The following is a 21,604-nucleotide window of genomic DNA, read 5'->3' on the forward strand; positions in this document are numbered from 1 at the left end:
CTGTCTGTCTGTCTCTCTCTTTCTGTCTGTCTGTCTGTCTCTCTCTCCCTCTCTGTCTGTCTGTCTCTCTCTCCCTCTCTGTCTGTCTGTCTCTCTGTGTCTCTCTCTTTCTTTCTCTGTCTGTCTGTCTCTCTCTCTCTCTGTCTGTCTGTCTCTCTGTGTCTCTCTCTTTCTTTCTCTGTCTGTCTGTCTCTCTCTCTCTCTGTCTGTCTGTCTCTCTGTGTCTCTCTCTTTCTCTGTCTGTCTGTCTCTCTCTCCCTTTCTTTCTCTGTCTGTCTCTCTCTCTGTCTGTCTGTCTCTCTCTCTTTCTCTGTCTGTCTCTCTCTCTCTTTCTCTGTCTGTCTGTCTTTCTCTCTCTCTCTCTGTGTCTCTGTCTGTCCGTCTGTCGTGTAAAAAATATCATCGTATTGTATCATACGATACAACGCTCTCGATTCAATATCATATGTATCATATGACACATAAATAAATACATAACTGTAAGTTATGTATACGCCATTGGTGTATGAGTGTGTATGTAAAGCGCTTTGGTAACCTCTAAGGTTAAAAAAGGCTAAAATAATGCAAGTGCAGACCAGACCATTTAAGTGTGATTACAACCAAGCAACGCAACATTGAGAGTTGCGAAACAATCTCGTCCCCAGAGAGGCGATGCGGAGCATTCACAGGAAAACAGAGAAACTAGTCATATGTGAGCTGAGACCTCGAAGACCGATGGCAAACGGCAAGTAGATTGTAACATTACAGCTTGGCGAATTTGCCGAACAAATGTTTCATGTCCCGTATAATACTGCCATATAATATTGTATCACGTACATATAACTTAAAGCCAGATGTCAGCTTCCTCTCAAATAGTTTTTTTTCCTCCACTAACTATTGAAAGGAGTTATTTTTCTGCCACAGTCACCTTTATCTTGCTCATGGGGGATTAAGACTTTAAGGCATGAATTTCTACAAAACTACTGCACTTTGAAACAATGTCTGTCTGTCTGTCTGTCTGTCTATATCTATCTGTCTGTCTGTGTGTCTTGGGTTGGCAATTTACAGCACTCATTCCACCATTAGCATGTGGAGGCGTAATCACTGGCACACAAGCAATAGCCAAAGAAGAGTATGTATTTCATTTATATAAAGTCCCTCACACCTGTATGCCAATTTATCTCTTGATATAATCTTTCCTCATAGGAGGGGGTGGGGTCGTTGGGTGCATTGGCGCAGTGATTAACAAGGAAAATTAAAACTGGCACTTGTCAAAAAATTTGCCAATCCCTAATCTACAGTATACATCCTCACGTCCGTCCGTCCATCCATACATCCGCCTATTGTTCAATTGATTCATATATCACAAAACTCTGGGACATCTACAGATTTCTTTGATTGTTTTCTGCCTCTTTTATAAAAGCTCCTTGAATGTAGATGTCATTTTAAAAAGGCAACGAGATCAGAAAAGGCTGGGATGATTTTGAGAATTCAAAATCCAAACAACTCCTTTTCTTTCTCATTTTTTCTATTCACATCTCTGCCAGACAGACAAAGAGAGAGAGAGAGAGAGAGAGAGAGAGAGAGAGAGCAATAGAGATCACACAAAAGCAATCTCTGTTGCCCACTTGAGAGTATTTCTGAAACTTCAAACATGTTTTTGCAGGAGCACCTACTGCTGTTAATGAGACAGCTACCTCACCACGTCTCTCTCTTAACACATAACTATTTTCATTATCTCTGTCCTGCTCAGCCAAACAGAAAACAACCTACTGAAGTGCATAACCAATCACGCAATCAATCAGAAGTTCAACAGATTTCCCTCAATCAAATACCAGGCTCTATCAAGCCCTTGCATGCACATATCATGCACGCAGGGTGCAAATCGTCCTCTGTGCGGCATCTGTGCTGTTTCATATTGCAGCACTGCTGAATCTGTATTCAATCAAGTGATAAGAACGTCTAAAGCTGAATGTGAATCAAACAGGGAGCCAAGCAGAACAGAAAAATATAATCACAGCCAGACCGCCCCAATCAGACAGCAGATAAGACCGACCAAAGAGATCCAGCCAGGCCAGAGATGGACTGCGATACCATAAATTTGCATGGCTTCTGCTAACTAAAACACAGAGCTGTGCAAGAACAAAATGGTGTATTAAATGAGGTATTAAATAGCCTGTGAAATCAAAGTTTTGTGGCTTTTTATGTGGATCATGTCTGTTAGATTTGATGCCTACTATATGCTAGATTAGTCCTAAAAGCTGACACCAGCAATACAAATAAAAATTGTGCAGCCTTTATCTTCCGGTAAAACATGGCAAAATATTGATGACTCATCCTGCACTCATGACATATAAAACATTTTGACCATTAATATTCTCGAGAATGAGAATATCCTTCCACCTACAGTAATAGAGCACAACGGTGCACACCCATTTTTTCAGTCATCCTGATTCTGAATTATTTTTCCCATTCATTTTTTTCCCCATAGGGATCACTTAAATCCGTTATAAAAGAGTTCTGGGCCATAAAGCAAACCAAGCTGCTCCAACGTGAATCGCAACATTGCAAACTTCGAGCACTTTACATTTTTCATGAGGGCATGAACTACAATCCCATAAAGCATTGCGAATGACGTGATCAAAAAATACAGACCTCATTAAATCAAAATGTTGATAGTTTTTTTTGGCTTTTAGTCCATGTCTATTAGTTTTGGTGCCACTAATATCCTACTGTCCTAAAAGATTTAGTAGATAAAAATCTTTTAGCAGATATATTTTCATAAAAAATGACAGTTCGACCGATTGTGGATTTTGCCGATAATGATAACTAAAGTTGGTGCAGAAGGCAGAAAATGATAAATCGGCAAATCGCTTTTTTATAAAAAATTTTTTATCGATTTATAAAATGTTAAAAATGTCTTAGTCTTTCCTTACTATAACAGGCACAGACATTGAGGCAACAAAACTCCAAAATGAATAAAATCCCAAAAGCTGTTTATTGTGCAACTAAAATTCCAATAATAACCAGAAAAATTCAGATTTGGTGCATAACGTGGGACTTTTAACAATAAACAAGCCCAAAATACACTGGAACACCATTACAATGTTCTGTATGACCGTTTTTAATAAACTAAGCTCTTTATAGCCTAGATAGGCTATTTACCAGAGGCTTATTGATGAGGAATAATACAAATAAATTACGGAAAATATCAGCATAGATTTAGCAGATAACCGAAAGTCCCAAAAAGCCACTATCGGCGCCGATTAATCTGTAAAACCGATATATCGGTCTACCTCTATTAAAAATGAACAGTCTTTTTCCAGACCAATATCATGAATAGTCATACATAATGTACGAGTTGGTCATTTTGCATATTGGTCGCATAAACTCGTACAACTTCATCATGTGTAAATTACCGGATGTCTAATGCAGAAGCGTGAGTTTCGCACACGAGGCGTTAAGGACATACTTATTAATAATATGCCCTTCCCCAAACCACTTATCTAAACTTAACCAATTAGTAAGTGTGTAAACATGAAATTAAGCTGTTGAGTGTGACAGAAGCAAGTCATTGTCGCATATTAGATGGAAACGATGTCCAGCGACGTCATTGGCTGTAGTGAAAATCCCTTTGATATGTCCTGCTTCAACTTCCTATTTCAACAGAAAATATATCAAAAAGGACATTTGCATAAATCAGATCATTTTATATACAGTAGTCTTTAAAGCAACCACACCAGTAACACTAGAACACAAACCAAATAAGCATATGGTCAGCTTGACACACACATGTGCACATAAATCTCAGTAAGTAGTAAGTAGTGTTCACTTACACAGGTGTGCCATGACCCTGTTGTTTAGTACCTACAAAGAGCACTATGTGTGTAAGATGATGCTGATAGATCACATACTTCCATTCCTTCCCTCCCTGAGTCATCAACCCCGTTCTGCTGTCCTGACCAGAGCAGTCGCAATCCAAGATGTTCCACAGACCATTAGCTGACCGTCTGATGCATATTTTAAGCAACAAAAATGGCTTTCTCAAAGTGGACTGCAAGCTTGAATTTGATTCGCTGGCTTTACACAACTTCCAGGAGTCAGGATGCATATCAGTCTACCAGTTAGTCGTGTTTACAAAGTTCCTGGTTGGTACAATGGACTAGAGGAATAACTTAATCACTCGAAGGTTCATGACATTGAATAATTTTTTGGCCCTATTTTTAAATCCATTGAGATCAAAATTGAGTGATTGAATCCTTTCACAAAGGACACATCAACAAGGCTGTTAACTAAATGTACAGGCAATGGTCACTTTTTTTAGGAAGCAATTTTGCCATTTCATTAATACCATGTCCACTTTAATCCTGATGAATTTGAAAATGGCGTTTTCGTTTTCGAAACGCTTTCCATTCACAATGCCATTTTAAAACATTTTCCAAACATTTCTCGTCATAATGGTGATTACCACAAAAATCCACAAAGTCCATGAACATTAAAATACACACTGTATTAAAAACTATAGCCACAAGATATAAACAATGTTCGTGTTAACATGATTTTAGTGTGATGTGATCATTTACATTTTACATTTATGCATTTGGCAGATGCTTTTATCCAAAGCGACTTACAGTGCACTTATTACAGGAACAATCCCCCCTCGATTGACAATTTGAAATGAAGTGGCAGTGAAATATGTATTTGTATATTGTGTACCAAACGGTAAGATATAAAATGACTATATCCTGCACTCTTCAGCATTCTCACTTTAGTGGTCTGCCTTCTAGTGAGAGTTTAGGACATACTGAAACCCTCCGTGACCTTAAAGGGACTATTTTCCCACATTTGTGTTGTAGAGGCCGCTATGAATGGTCTGCACTTATATAGCGCCTTTTTAACCTTAACAGTATTCCAAAGCACTTTACACTGTGACTCATTCACACACACCATGCAAGGTGCTAGCCTGCCATTGGGAGCAACTTGGGGTTCAGTGTCTTGCCCAAGGACACTTTGGCATGTAGAGTCGTGTGGGCCAGGACCCTGCCCATTAGTGGCTGACTCGCTCTACCAACTGAGCCACAGCAGCCCACTATGATTGGCTGATGAAGCTGTCAATCTTATCATGTGCTCAGGTAATATACAGCACCAGCTGCAAATGTTGGTCCTTTATCTGAAGGGCGTAATTTTTTATCGCCTATAATTATCCGCAGTAAGAAACACGTGACACGGAACAGAGTGCAGCCTCAGCCAAAGACACCGATTTTACATTTATCATCCGCGCTAAGAATAGCATCCCAAACCACAGCAGAAGTGCAACACTAATGCTGACTATCATGAACATCCACCATCAAAGGCATGATGTCCATCCATGGAGAATTTGTGTTTCACAAGGCCCTCTCTCGACAAACTCTCGCTTACTGTGACACACAATGCTTTCATTGTGCGAACTGCCCATCGTAGGGCCCATGTTGATGTGTGTGATGGACCGTCTGAGCCGAGCTATTTGAGTGTGACTACAAAGTCACAGAGGTGATATATAACCATCATAATCACAGTAATAACAGTCTCAGATGAGCACACTTTCAGATCACTTGGGTACAAAGTGAGGCTGAGAGAGAGATATGGGAGGAGAGAGAACTCTACTAAATGTTGACTACAGAGATTTTTGTCCAATTAGATACTCTCAAGAATATGAATATATCTACCTCTAAAACCATCCGCAAATGACAAGCAAGCAGCAAAATATGGTTCATGGCTGTGACATCACTAAAGCCTATTGGCTAAAGCCCTTCAATATGTCCCACCCAGCCTTCTAGTTTTAAAGGAAATATGTCATTGGGTCTTTAAAGTTGACACAAATTCAAAATTGAACCTACTTGCTTATTACACGTTACTAGTCTTATGGACACTGCATTGGTGCGCATTAGAATAAAATGGATATAATCAAGTACAATCCAAAAATCTTTTTATTGAATATCCTGTTACACTCTGAAATACATAACATTACAAAGCAAAATGGGTGACGAACACTGTTTTAGAGTATGCTGAAGATGAACCACGTTAGGCTAGGGTTGCCAACTGCCAACTTATTTTGGTAAAAATTAAGACATCCCATACTGTCCCATACACACCTACTGTTCTGTATTTTATCGTGAGACGTTTGAGGGGGAACCCCGTGTTGGAGAGTTCAAAGTTCTCAAGCATCCCATAGTCGCATGGCAAAAGTTGGCAAACATACATTGCTCTCATGTCAAGGCTTGGTCAAAGTCAACACCAACATAATCACACGGGAAGTCGACATGCTGCTTCCAAAAGTTAATGTACCCTGAAATCAACACCATTCAGCCAAATGACTGCCAAGTGCCATCCCCCGTCAGACATTTGTACTTCAATTTAAGCATGAACACATTTCCCTCTAGCACCACTGATAGAGCACTGAGCGAGCAACCTTCGAGACACGGGTTCTGATCCCGTGGGAACCATGATCACATGAACAATGGTGGGCGCAATGGAGCACAAAAGAGCCTGCAAACTTTATCAGCCATCTGGGTCCGGAATATTTAGTTCCTATTAAATTCTTCCATAGACTTTTCAAAAAATCCTCCATTAAAGAGTTGTAAAGCATGAACCATACCAACCAGCTCATTACAGACTTTGTTTTAAAGGAATGTTCTGGGTTCAATACAAGTTCAATCGAACGCATTTGTGGCATAATGTTGATTACTACAAAAATAACTTTTGACTCATTCCTCATTTTCTCCAAAAAAAAAAAGCAAAAATTGAGGATCCAGTGAATGAATGGGGGCCAATTTTTTAACATTTAAATACTTTTTCAAAAGTATAACCGCAAGATATAAAGGATCTCTTTAAACATGAGATCACATTTTAGTGTGATAAAATCACTTACAAACCTTTTTTGGGTAAAGTTATGGACAATTTTACAACTTCTTTTCCATGCCGGTGTAATATCAACAAACCCTAAAACCCTAAAACAACCATAAAAGCGATGATATAAACAACTTTGCAGCTCAAATAATACACAAGTTTTAACAGAAGAATGAATGTATGTGCTTGTGGCATGGCGGAGGGCAGGGCCGGGTCGTGATCATACACACCTGGTCCCGTATTAGGCTAATCAAGCCTCCGAGAGGGATAAAGGACGACTGCAGAGGATAGTGTGGGAGAGAGAGATCGTTAACGGACATGTCCGCCAAAAAGCTTCACATTTCGGTTTAAACCCTCCAAAAATTGGCCCATTTTCAAATCCATTGTAAGTGCCTCACTGTAACCTCAATTTGTGCTAGGAGGAACGAGTCGAAATACATTTATATGGTGATCAACATTATGCCACAAATGCTGTTGATTGAGCTTAACTTGTATTGGACCCGGAACATTCCTTTACTGAACATAAATGGTTGCATTTACTGGACCCTTTGGAGTATGGACACAGTTGTGGTATCTTTTGAAAGAAGACACTTTGGGCTTTATTTCCCAAGTTTCAGAATTAATATATGTTGTTATTGTTTAAAGTGAGAGAAGCTGAAGTTTATAGTAATGGAAATATTTTGTGCTGAACATGTTTTTATAATCTAAAAAAACAATAATAAAAGTGCCAAGACAACCCAGAAATACAATTTTTTCAAAGAAACACGTCTAAAGAAGTTACGTTTCAAATTTGAAGATGATCTCACAAGCTTTTCTCCCTGTAAAATCGCTGGAAGCGTACGGAGTAAAATTAAGGCTCCGCTCTCAAGACAACACAAAATCTGACTGCACTGCTTGGCTATTAAGAATAAAACTACGCCGCATTTTAAAAATAGACTTTGCAGACCGGCTTGTTTTGTTTACGAGACTCTAATATATAAGATCATATACAGATTTACAACGTGAATGCTGCTCAGATTGCAGAGTTTGTTGAAGAACGATGACGAAGGGTAATTCAGGTGAGATCTCATGTAAACAATGTGGAATATATCAATATTTCTCAGATTTATCACTTTTATGGACAAAGTGCTATTGGATGTTTTTCAATGAATGCTTGTCATGGATAATTGACCCAAGTGTGTTGAACTGGATTCATCTGGTGATCGCGATTTCATAATAAAGATATGAGGTCCCATTTTGATATTGCATGTTTTCATTTGTACTCCTGGCACAAATAACTAAATTGCTGTTTCTGGAGGACTGCTATCGTGAAACAGAGATTGGATATCAATTTTGAACCCTTAGACCTTTGAAAAGATGTATCATTTGTTAACATTCATTACATTTATAGATGGTCAATTACAGTATAAACGTAACAGAGTGACGTCACCACAGCATGTGGGGAATTGCGTATCAACAGGTTAAAGCAAAAAAGTATTTAAAAATCCAACAATAAGACTGTGTACAAGACGGTGTACTTACCGATCTTCATGAGGGCATGGACTACAATCCCATGAAGCATTGCAAATGACATAATCTAATATAAAACTATGGAAATATATAAAACAATTCATTTTAGGTTGTTGATTATAAGTATTGAAACAATATATTTTATATTTATTGCAAGAGACTGTGATATACACAAATATATTGTATAAGTAGTTTGTGAGTGCAGGGAGAGCGACTTGTTTTATGTCATTGAGAGTGCATCATAGGAGTGGGTGGTCGCGTCCGAGCTCATTTCACGGGCTTTGTTGGCAGTGGTTCTCTGATTGGTGGATCTTTTTCTGCTGGACCATGGTTAATGTAGTTGTTCAACAGGAATTCTGCTATTAAAGATGATTTTTTTAATGATGAAGTTGAAATAACGCAGACTGATGGCTTCAACTGAAGTGTATAACATTGATAAACAACCTCGGAGCTCATGGTAGGTTTGTAAATTAGCGCAGAAAATCAATTAGTCTATGGGAATGGGATTTTTACTCCCGGAACAAGACTGTTGCGCTCTATTCAGAGGTTGCATTATTGCTCTAAAATTACATTTGTACTCCACTGATGGTTAGGTTTAGGGTTGGGGTTAAGTTTAGGGGGTAGAGGTAATAAAATTTGCATTCCTGCTGACTGTATTGCATCTCATACAACTAAAAATTCAACTCGCTTTTGGTGGCACTCTGTGGGCATTTCAACCAGGAAACAGAACCTCGTTAAACAGCACTTCCAGCTTCAGCCACTAGGGCTCGTAATTATAATTTCAGTGAGCACTGGCTCAACTTACTGTCGTCTACAGTCTGGTAACACAACATTCAAGTTTTTTGTTTTTTTTGCTGACCTTTCAAAGCAACGAAAATTATTACCAGGCGATTCTTGAACAAATTTAACTAGCAAGAGCTTCCCAATATAGTGAAATTTTGTTCTTTACCATGTTTGATGAACCTTTTGTTCTTTCTGCGATGTATCAAAGCAATCGTCAATACTTATTTCCAGGTTCTAAGCTCAAATGCATGGTACATCTTTTCCTTTGTATTTCTTTCTTTCATTATTTTCACAGAACAAATACAAATAAAATGTCCCTTTGCAACACTATCTGCAACTGTTTTCATGTGGAGGTCAATGTGATGCATGACACTTGAGTTATATGTGCACTGAAGCCCTGATGCGAGTCATGTGAAAATGCCTTTAGACATCCATACACACACAAACACATTCTCTTTGATAAGGTTCAGAGTCTTTGTATGCATGACAAAACAAACATGTCAGATTTTATACCCTCTCCAGTTGCATTACATTCATCCGTTTAAAAGAATCAAAGTACACAAAGAACAATGTAAAACAAAAGACCTTCCGGTCCACTCACACACACATTCAGCATGTCCAAACAGCATTCAAATCCATGCTTTTCTCCACAAGTCAGGTCGATGACACAAGCATGCCCCGAGGTCAGCTGGTCTCCAATTGGCTGCTGCTCTGGTACCGTTTTATAGGGTATCACAGATAAAAAAAAAGCATTGTTTTTTTCCCCGGGGCGAGGGCAAACACACTCTTTTTTTAACTCTCTTTTTATTTTTTTCTCCTAATAAATTACAGATGAGGGAGAGATTCCTATTTAATACTTCTGAATACACTAGAGTATGAATACCAAGAGTAATCTCTGACCAAAGACTTGACATTAAAATGTTAAAAAGAATTAAAAAATAAACTCAATCACATTTTTTAATTTTCTCAAAATAAACAAGTGTGGGACTTGCATGTGCAAAACTTGCAGCCACAATTATATGGTGTTGTGGGTGGTTGGCATGGCATTGCTATGTGGTTGCTAAGGTTTTCTTTCAGGAGTGTTTTTTGGTGCATTGCTATCACAGGATTTAAGTGCAGTCAGATACAGTATATCATAATTATGAGTTCCAGTTATATTTACCAGTGGGAAACTGAATTCTAGATTATACCAGAGTTTTTGATTTTGCTAAATTATTTCAATTTCAGTGCTTTATTTCAATATTATAATTTGTTACGTATGACAGCTAATATACAGTTAATGTGATTCAAAAATACATAAAAAATATAATTCACACAAATCAATTACTTGAATCCAGTATGCTTTCAATTACGGAGTTTAAATCATTTTGATATTTTTTTTCTGAGGCTTAAAGTAAAAGATATCACGTGGTGTAACCGTCCAGAGTCTTATTAAAAGCAAATAAAAATAAAAAATAATAATAATTAATCGCATATGTAAATATTTGCGGAGAAATCTCCTCAAAATAACAATTATTTTGATATATAATGATGAAATAATTTACAAATATATATTCAGATTAAAATATTAAAAACTAACATTTATTGCATTTAGAAATGTCGCTATTACCCAATTTCACAATTAACCGTGATTTACGGTCACGGCTATTAAACCGTAAGAATTTGGAAGCTACAGTTAAAAATTGGAAAAAACAACCATGTTGTCTATTTTATTTATTTTTTAACTAAAAAATAGTCGTTCTTGCGCCGCGCGTGTGCCCTGCCCTCTGCCTGGCTTGTCGGTGAGGCTGTTACTATGGTAACGGAGTTCACGAGGTGATTGTCTAGGTAAGGCGGGTAACTTTCAGCGCACGTGAAACTCTCAAAATGAAAACATGGCGGAACAACGCGATCTCTCAGAGTTGTATCCGCCGAAGAAGCGAATTGAAATCAGCTATTTGGGAGCATTTTGGCTGTCTAAAAAATGACACAGGAGTTATTGAAGACGGGTGTCCATTATGCAAAACGTGCAGACGGAAAGTGTCAGCAAAAGCGATGAACACATCTAAAATGTTCCAGCACCTGAGGGATCACCATCCAGAGATTCATGCCCAGATGAAGGTAATAATATTACAAACACAGTAAATATTATATGTAGTGTACTACTTAACTTTTGGTAATGTCAAACACTGAATTGAAACTGTAAATCTGAAGATTTGTATATTTTAAATTATTTTATGTTTGCTTCCATGCTTCCAAATAGTTTTTCTTCAAGATTTCAGTGAGTGTAAAAGTGCTGTGATAATCCATCTGATCGTTAGATTATTGAATAAAGAAAGTAATCTCTTGGTTCTCCAAGCCTGACAACATTTTATAAACATATGGTTTAAGTTATAGTTGTATTTTGGTTGTTTATTTTTTTATTTATAATTTATATAATTTAATTTATATAAATTTTTAAGTTATACATACTTTTTTGTTGAAAAGGTACTGTACGTTTTGGTGTCAGAGGTCAGATAGAGAAAATTGCACCTACGTAAATGTAAATACCTACTTGTTTTACTTAAAGTAGTAATATATATTTTAACTGCATGTCCTAACCAACACTGCAATAAAACTTAAGTGCCATAAACATACAGTTTTGTGTCGCTGTGTCAAGTTAAACGAAGTTTGAAAAACACGTCTTAAGATCCCTGTGTTTGGAGTTGTGCTCCATCAGTTGTTTGAATGCAAGAAGCATTGTGCTGTCTGCTATGGTCGTGTCTAGAAGGGATCCCTCTCTCGTCAACTTCTCGCGCATGCGCATTCTGTTACGATGTTTTCGCCTGTGCTTTTTTGCTGGAAAGCATTAGAAACTTCAATCATAATAATAATAATTATTATTTTTATCACAGAGTGACTATTTGCACTAGGTATAAATACCTGCTTCATAGTGTGGCTTTTTGCACTGAAATAGTCTGGTGGAAACAAATAAATAAAAGACAAACTGCTCCTTGAGTGTCTCTACAATGTCTTTGTGTGTTAAGAGTGTGAATCTACTTTTTCTATGCAATGTCCTGGGTTCTGGGTTTTGACCCAGTTAGTCTCAATAAGTCTGTTATTGTGACTTAATTGACATTAATAGTAATTGAAAAATGTTTTTTTAATTTTATTTGTGTTCCGCAGCTCGTGCTCATTTCCAGTCGAATTGCAAAGAAATCAAACAAATATGTTCCCACTCAAGATACATCCACTGAAGTGCGGATGTAATCTTTGTTTATCATTTAAAATAGCATCTGAGTGGATTAGAACCCATAACGTCTTATACAAAGGGCAAAGACTGTATGTTACCACTTGACCACCCAGTCAGACTCTTAACTTCTGGGCTGATTGATGTACTACACAAATGACCAACAATATCTTGTGACTGAGTGGTGGTGGTGTAGTGGTCTAATGCACATAACTGGTAAACTGGTAATCAGAAGGTTGGTGGTTCGATCCCCACAGCCACCACCATTGTTTCCTTGAGCAAGGCACTTAACTCCAGGTTGCTCTGGGGGGATTGTCCCTGTAATAAGTGCACTGTAAGTCGCTTTGGATAAAAGCGTCTGCCAAATGCATAAATGTAAATATGTATAGAGCTTGAATTGATCATCAAAACAGACTATTTTTTTACAAGGGCTTCTCGTTAATATGCGACTTCAAATTAGTGCCGTGTATGAATCTTGTGAGATTGACGAAAGAGGGATCCCTTCTAGACACGACCTGTCTGTTATCGGTGAGTGGTTTGTTCTCTGTATAAGCTGCACGTTGCCTATACAGATGGAGTTTGCTTACTTCCCCCTTGAGAAAAAAGGTGGTACCTCAAGCTTGAATTGCGCCAATGGTAGAAATATTTCTTATTATGGTCCGCCAGGGCTGGACTGGTAATCTGGCATACCGGGCATTTTCCTGGTGGGACGACACACTTTGGGGCTAACGCGAAATGGGCAGAATAAGCCGCTATAAACCAAAATGAGCCGCCACGTTATGCAGAACGGACCACAAACAACGCCCCGATATGCAGAAAAAAAATACATGTAATATATTTTACTTGATGGTTATACCACTTGCATTTTTAATGTCATTAAATTAATTTTTTTGAAGAAAATGCTATAAATGTTTTTCCAAAAATGACAAAACCAACATGGACACAAAGATTACATTTCTACGAACTTGATGTGTGTTTTAAACTAGAGTTTTAAATAATTTCTCATTTTTATCACCTCTAACAAACTTATTTGTCAATGACCCTTATGCAAATTAATTAATAATTTGCTACATACCATGGATTAATAAATTATTTGGGTAATTTTAAAGTAATGCAGGTAACAAATGCTCGAATCAGATATAGGAGCTTCGCACTCAGAGGCAGCATATGTTATTACTTTGGTGTTCTTGGTGGTTGCCAGGGTTTTGCTAGGACATACTGGCTTACTTGCCAAAATCAAAAAACATCCCATTAATAGTGATGCTTTTCTAAAGCCAAACTCCACAAATTAATGTCCTCCTCTTCTATAACACAGTACAACAGCCCATAGAGTCTGTATGCAGCTGTGCTTGGAGAAAACATTCAACTGATTGTACAGAACAAAAGTCACTATTCACAACAAGACAGTGCGTTTAAGAACTACAGGCAAACTCTGAGATTCTTTCCAACATGTTTTTGCCACAGCTTACACAAATATACAAGTCCATGTGTGAAAAGTGTGAGCACTGTGTGAAAAATTGTACCAGCCCGCTGAACTGTTCTTGACAAATCCAAGTACCAGCATTCTGTGATCACAGCTAAATCTGAGCGAACAGAGACAGCGTTATTAGCATCACACCAGAGAGGTTTTGCAGTACTAGTGACACGTTGAAAGAAAAAAGGTCTGTTAACACTCGTTTCCTGCATGTGTTTATTATTTATTTAAAAGAAAAAATATGCCCAACAAAACAACAAATGCTGACGAGTCATCATATTTTCTTGAGCATACAGTGGGTAATTATTAGGGAGGGAAAACACACTGATAAATGTCCTTCGTCTGCTACCGTAGTACCAGGTTCTTGCCCACAAGTCACCATCTGATGCATCCTTGATATTCAGCCTGATCAAGAACACATCCAGGTTAATTTAATGCATTCTCTGTACTTACGTTATTGAGTATTGGAATTGAAATTCGGCAGTGGATGATGACGCTGAACGAGTCCATGAGAGCGTAAGGACACATAAGAATGCACATTGAGAAACACTCACAGTGAACTCATCTACAGTAGGTCAAAAGTTTTTTAGCTGAAATCGGTCTGCGCTTACTGAAATTCTTATCTCTGCTGCCCTAGTGGCCGAAGCTGAAAGTGTAGTTGAACATATGGGCAAGTGTGATCTCCAGTTTCTGGGTGAAATGTCCACAGAGTGGCAAGAAGGTATGGAACTGTCCCAAATGACACACTTGATGTGGACTTGCTGTCTCGTGGCCTTCATTTACGCATTCCCACAAAGTCCACAGGACCGTAGGGTGTCTTATGTTGCGTTTTAGCGCTCAAAGTGTGCTCGCAAATGCCCCCTTTTTACCCTCAATGCGCCCTTGGCTGAGCTTGCATTAGTGCAGGCTCCACAGCGGACTATTACCCAACAGTCACCTCCATTGATCCTCTCGACCAATCACAGCAGACTGGATTTTCCGAGCCATAGGAAAAACGGCAGACGACGCGATATCAATCGTGGATTAAAAATGTATTTTAACAATTGTTTTTAAAAATGCACATTGAGAAACACCCACAGTCAACTCATCTACAGTAGGTCAAACGTTTTTTAGCTGAAATTGGTCTGCGCTTACTGAAATTCTTATCTCTGCCGCCCTAGTGGCCGAAGCTGAAAGTGTAGTTGAACATATGGGCAAGTGTGATCTCCAGTTTCCGGGTGAAATGTCCACAGAGGCAAGAAGGTATGGCCCTGTCCCAAATGACACACTTGATGTGGACTTACTGTCTCGTGGCCTTCATTTACGCATTCCCACAAAGTCCACAGGACCGTAGGGTGTCTTATGTTGCGTTTTAGCGCTCAAAGTGTGCTCGCAAATGCCCCCTTTTTACCCTCAATGCGCCCTTGGCTGAGCTTGCATTAGTGCAGGCTCCACAGTGGACTATTACCCAACAGTCACCTCTATTGAACCTCTCGACCAATCACAGCAGACTGGAGTTTCCGAGCCATAGGAAAAAACATGGCGGACAACTCGATATCAATCGTGGATTAAAAATGTATTTTAACAATTGTTTTTTACTGATTGTCAATGGTGGATCAGTTGCTTATCATGTTTATTTAGTATCACTTTTAAGTCTGGTGCATAGAACTGGTTTAAAATGTTGTTTTGTTTAATTTTTCAGAGATATGGAATTACTCCTATTCAGGTTTTTGAATAGTTTTTCTTGGGGAAGTTTTTCTTACGTTCATTAAAGTAAGTAATCTAACATTAAACCTTTGCTATTGTCGTTTCAAAGAGGATTTTAGAATTAGTCAGAGTTTCTAAAATATCAAGACAGGATAGAATAATTTAATGCACATGGCTGTAGCTTGTAATATTGCTTATATTTTTTGATATAGCATTAGAAGTGTTAAAAATTCAGTCTAACAGTGATATTTATACCTGCTGATTGCTGAAGTGTTGCTGTGTGTATTTTTGGTGAATGTTTGGCGGTATGTTCTTTCTATACATTTTACTGTGTTCTGAGCACCTGCTTGTAACCATCCATGTGCCTGAATCATGTTTATTTGTTCTCTATAGATTTAACACAATGGGGTTTTGTTGCTGTAGTTATATGTGTGCTTTGTTTCTCAGAGGTTCTTAATTAAATTATAAAATACTTTATGATTGTGGCAGGGCGGAGGGCGGGGTCGTGATCATACACACCTGGTCCCGTATTAGGCTAATCAAGCCTCTGAGGTATAAAGGTCGACTGCAGAGGGTCGTACGGGAGAGAGAGATCGTTTACGGACATGTCCATCATGTGTGTGTTTATGTTGTCTTTTAAGTTTCTCATTAAAATATTATTTATATTGAAAAGCCGGTTCTCGCCTCCTCCTTTCCATTGAATACGTTCCAATGATCAGTGTGTTGCTTGAAATTATTTAATAAAAACAAATATTCAATAGTAAGTTTAAAGTGTGTTCCTTTACCATATCTATCAATGCCATTTTTTTTTTTTATAATTATTTGTAAAACTCATGGACCCTCATGGACTTGCTGACTAGCGCCCAATCGGTCTGCACTCGCTTACGTCACCAAAGACTGCAAGGGCGGTGGGTGCCATTTAGGACAGGGCCTATAGCTACTGGCCGGAGACCTCCAAATGGGGGCGGAATCTCCATAAGAGGGTGGGGTTACTTCAGAAGTATGTTGCGCCAACTCCAAAAGGTGGCATCACTTCCACTCATGGTTTAAGGTTAGTGAGTGTTAGGTCCCTTTTTGGAGCACTGCCTGCAGCTATGTCCTTCTCCAGAGTGGTGCCAAAAGCAAGTTGTAAAGCGAGTTGTATTTTTTGTTGTAAATTGTATAGTACAGTGAACAGAAATGCAGAGTAATTTCATGGTAATAATGCTTCTTGGGTGTTTGGACCCCTAATAATGCTTTCCAAAGTTTTGCAGATGGACATTTCTGAAATCCAAAAAGTATAGATATTGCACTAACTGAAGAGCTACTTGTTGCCACTTTTGACACAGATTTGACATAATTGTTTTTATGTGACTAAGTAAAGGTACATTTCTAGTTTCAACATTATTTGTACTTCAGACCTTTGTTTTGTTGGACAAGAAAATCTAGCTTTACACCATGTGACCCACATTTGGTTTTCGACCATTGAAAATGGGTCAAATTGACCCAAATGGAGCCACACTGAGAGCACCATATCTCTGGGATTTAACCATACAGCGCCTTAACCATGAAGATACAAGAAGAAAAGTTTGTTCAAATCCAGAATCTAAAAGAACATTAAGATATCTTTAATATGTCTGGCGATGGAAGTGCAACGTAGTGCAGCGTAGTTCTAGCGGGAAGACTAGCAGCTGTACACCATCACTTCATTAGCGGGGTAATTTCTAGCCAATCGCATGTAAGCCATTGCTTTATAAGTCTGCTCACAATCTATCACATTGCTGTTTCAGTGCGCTAACACGGCAACCTCCGCCACCCCACCACCACCATCTGAGCCCTGTCCCGCACGGGGGTAGGCTCCTCGCCCCTGCCTCCTATCTCCGGCAGGATATGACGGTTCCGGGCACAACTCCCTCGGACCGCCGGACAGGGCCTACGCCAAAGAGAGAGACATTACCTTTCTGTTTTACATTTATCAAATAAATGGCATCTTAAACTTCACTCAAGCCCGCGTGTCTTCCCGATCTGGAAAAACAACACAACAAAGTGTTTTCATTTTCGAACTTGCTCCATTGGCATATAATGCAACGAGGGCTGCTGAACTCTACTTATTTTAGAAAAACACTTACCAATCTCTGTGTAAAAATAAAATTATGATGCTGGCACCTTTCTAAGGTATTTTTTTTTTACCTGTAGTTTTGCTCCAAAATCATAGGTGAACATTTTCATTTTGATCTCCCTCTACAAAATAATGGATTATTCAGTAAATATTGATCCATGGTATTTAATAGTTTGGCTTTCATCATCATATATGTTAATCTTTATTTCAGCCTGTGAAGTTTCTGAAAGTTGGTTGATTTGACACAAAATAACCCTGCATATTTTATTAACCATACACCATAACCTAAACCCCAACCATCATGTTGGTTCCTATTGCCCATTTTACTTCAGGTATTGGATATTTTTCCACGTAAAACAGGACAGTCAATGAGAAATAATGTAGGGTGGGACTTTATCTTTCGAGAATTGATTGGATCATGAAAACTAGGTGTTACATGCCAAAATAGCATAGAGATGCTGGCACACTGCTAAACGTTCCAGTTTAATGGCAATAATAGGGTCTTCGTCAGGTCAAACAAGTAGACTTTTCATATCAAAATAGAGCCATGTGATTGGACATTGGTTGATGTCATCAGAAATAGAAAATCATTACAGTGGTGCACCAAGTTAAGATTACGAACATGAGGGTGAGAGTATAATGACAGAATTTTCAGTTTTGGGTGATCTATTCCTTTGCTTAAATAGGGTCAATTCTGATTTCATATTGACTTTAAGAATACAGCACCAGACTTCAGTTTTCTTCTCTTACATCTATGCCCCCTCTCTCTTTCTCTCTTTGTCGGTCTTTCTACTCTGCCCTGTTTGTTTGACACACAACACAAACTGGGCGGCAAAAGAGACACTTTAGCTAATGGCTTTTTAATGGGCTGCTGGGTTTCTTGTGTCTCCGAGCTGATGGCCACCACTTACAAACACACAAACACACTCAGACACATGCACGGCATACAAACCGAGTCACTTCCACTCTGTCTTGACTTCTGAAAGTGGCTTGGAAAGCTCACTCCACTTACAATTTCCCGCAGACTGGAGTTCACACCGTGAACACTGATTCCATTATTGACTGATAAACCTCTCTACAAAGACCAGGACACCAGACAGATGCTCTATAATTCCATAACTCAACATTATGGCACTCTTTCACACTCACGGAAATGAAACAACACTTCTTATTGTTATAACAGAGCGATGAATATAAGATTTGCAAGTGAACTTCTTGTAAACCTGAAACGAGTGCCATAAAGTGTTATTCCATGCCTAAAAATGTACAAAGAAATATCAAATGCAGAGGAAGAACATCATTAAAAGGAATGTTCTGGGTTCAATACAAGTTCAATCAACAGAATTTGTGGCATAATGTTGATTACCACAAAAATTTATTTTGGCTCGCTCCTCATTTATTTAAAAAAAGCGTTTACAGTACGGCGCTTATAATGGAAGTGAACATTATTGGCATTAGAGGGTTTTGTTGCCCTGGCAACGAAGTTGTAATATTGGTTATAAATTTCCATTGGACGTCACTTACTATAACAGTGTTTTTTGCTTTTCTTTTTAAATAAAGGAGAGATGAAATTATTTGTTTTGGAAATCAGCTGTATGCAACAAATGTCTATTAAACATGTATTGAACCCTTTACATTCCTTTAAAGGGACAGTTCACCCAAAAATGAAAATTCTGTCATCAGTTACTCACCCTCATGTCATTCTAAACAATGACTTTCTTTCTTCAGTGCATGTAACACAAAATGAGTTAAGCAGAATGTCCAAGCTGCTCTTTTCCATTCAATGATAATGAATAGTGATTTATACTGTCAAGCTTCAAAAAGTAGCCCATCCAACTCATGCACTATAGTCCAAATACACTACAGGACAAATCCTCTGAAGCAATGTGTTAGCTTTGTGAGAGGAACAGACAAAAATGTAGGTCGTTGCCCTTTCATGTTTCCGCATATTCAAACTTGGCACAACGCATCAATAATGATGCTTGGCATAGACATGTCTAGTTGAATATAGTCCTATGTATTAATGCAAATCTGATTTGTAAGATATGGCAGAGGGCAAGATTTTCAATGAACAGCAACTTCCTCATACAAAGCAATCAAATAGCCAAAGGTGACTATAGAGCATTTAAAGGAATATTAACGTCGACAGCATCAGTGGCACATAATGTTGATAACCACAAAAATGTATTTTGATTCCTTTCTCCTTTTCTTTATATCAAGGTTACAGTGAGGCACAATTACATATTGTTTATGTATTGTGGCATAAATAATGTCTTAATGTTTACAGATTGGCCCCCATTCACTTCTATTGTAAGTGCCTTTTAAAGAAAAGCATTGACGAGTCACAATTATTTGTTGTAGTTATGTACATTATGCCACAAATGCTTTCAGATGAGCTTCACTTGTACTGAACCTTATTTTTCTTGAACAATTCTGACTGTCAATGAACCACATAACCTGGCATAATCAGAGAAGTCAAATGAACACAATATTTGCATAGTACTTTATGTAAACAGCCTATTTTTAGATGAAAAAGTATTTAAATATCACTCCTTTTTAATAAAGGGTATATATAAAATAGTATTTAAAATACAAGTAATTTAGGACCACCTTGGCACATGTTGGCAATATAGGCTACTAACAACTTTAAATATTAATTGTTGTTTTTATGAATCGGTTCAGCACGCATGCATGGAAAACTAAAGCTGTCTGTGAATCCCTGAGATCCTGGAGTCTTTGAGTGGAATCTACGCGCTCCCGCTGGGATCAGAGCGCACTGACGGAATTCCAGCGCTGCGCATAGCAACTTAAACTGCGAATTGTTTTTGGTCTTTGCGCCGTAAAAATGGGGTCTAAATGTACAAAACAAGAACAAAATATCATGCATGATTGATAAATGCCCCATCCGGCTGATGGCCAGCGTAAGTAGCCATCAAAGCATTTAACGGATCAGTTTATTGCATTAAAAATAAATAAATAAATAAATAATCACCTCTCCAACATTCTTATTGTCAACAGCGAAAATAATATCAAATATAGGCCTACAGTACATAAATAATTATATCATTTAAATATTAAAAAATAAATTATATATATATGTGTGTGTGTGTGTGTGTGTGTGTGTGTGTGTTAGGCTACTAAATAACTAATAAAATGTTCGTTTCTATAAGTGACCTGCCTTTTAAGTTACTCCTAAGGCATGGCTGTGGTTTTGTGATCTCGTAATTCCCTGGAGCATATCAGATCTCCATTCCAGATCGGATCTCTCTATATCGGGTTGGTGGTCTTAGGTGGTCTTACCTTGCGCGTCAACTATTTGGAGCAGAACCCACAAAATCAGCGACTGAGGCACTAATCCCAATCCAAATCTTTTTCCCATGACTTTGGAGTTTGGAAACTCCTCAGCGTGGAAATATTCGTTCCGTGTCGGGTTTCTTCAGTAAAGACGCAAGAGCAGCTGTGGTGGTGAACGGAGGACCGAAGGCGTCACGCGTCCCGGTGCTTCGCAAAACAGACCGAGGGCAGGGGATGGTCCCGGGACTGAAGGATTTGAGCGGTAACGGACGTGAGGAGCGATGCGCCGCCGCCCTCTAGCTCTCATCTATGCGCTCTCTCCACAGACGCACACAGGCATTGCGCGTTCGTCTTCTCTCGTTTGCACAAGTTGGTCATTAGTTCAGTAAGCGCTCTCATTCATTGTATAATGGTGTATTTAGTCTCTCTGGATATTTTTAGATGAGGTTGAGATTGAGATTGTGTCTCAATCGGTTCCAACATCCAACTGTATTCATATGCGCCGGGTGCTCGCCGAATAAGCAACGTGAGTCCCGTTTCTCGGTTTAACCCGCATCCACCTGCCCGCCTCTGCCCTCCACCGGCTGCTGCTAACAGGACCGGATTCACCAACGGATCTTCTCTTGAAGTGATTTTGCTGTCAGATGTTTACTGCATTATAAAAATTGAAAAATCAGTTGTTACATTA

General features: G+C 38.6%; 1 protein-coding gene across 1 annotated transcript in view; it reads right to left on the reverse strand.

Annotated features, from left to right (window-relative positions):
* The window catches only part of LOC127622940 (netrin receptor UNC5C-like), a 189,098-nt gene extending 167,808 nt beyond the window's left edge, over positions 1-21,290 (reverse strand). The window contains exon 1 of the mRNA XM_052097134.1: positions 20,923-21,290. Within this exon, the coding sequence (XP_051953094.1) occupies positions 20,923-21,001 (79 nt within the window). The 5' untranslated portion in view covers positions 21,002-21,290. The remainder of the gene's footprint in view (positions 1-20,922) is intronic.
* Between the last annotated feature and the right edge of the window lie 314 nt (positions 21,291-21,604).

This window comes from Xyrauchen texanus, chromosome 3 (assembly GCF_025860055.1).
Source record: "Xyrauchen texanus isolate HMW12.3.18 chromosome 3, RBS_HiC_50CHRs, whole genome shotgun sequence".
In the NCBI taxonomy this organism is placed as follows: domain Eukaryota; kingdom Metazoa; phylum Chordata; class Actinopteri; order Cypriniformes; family Catostomidae; genus Xyrauchen; species Xyrauchen texanus.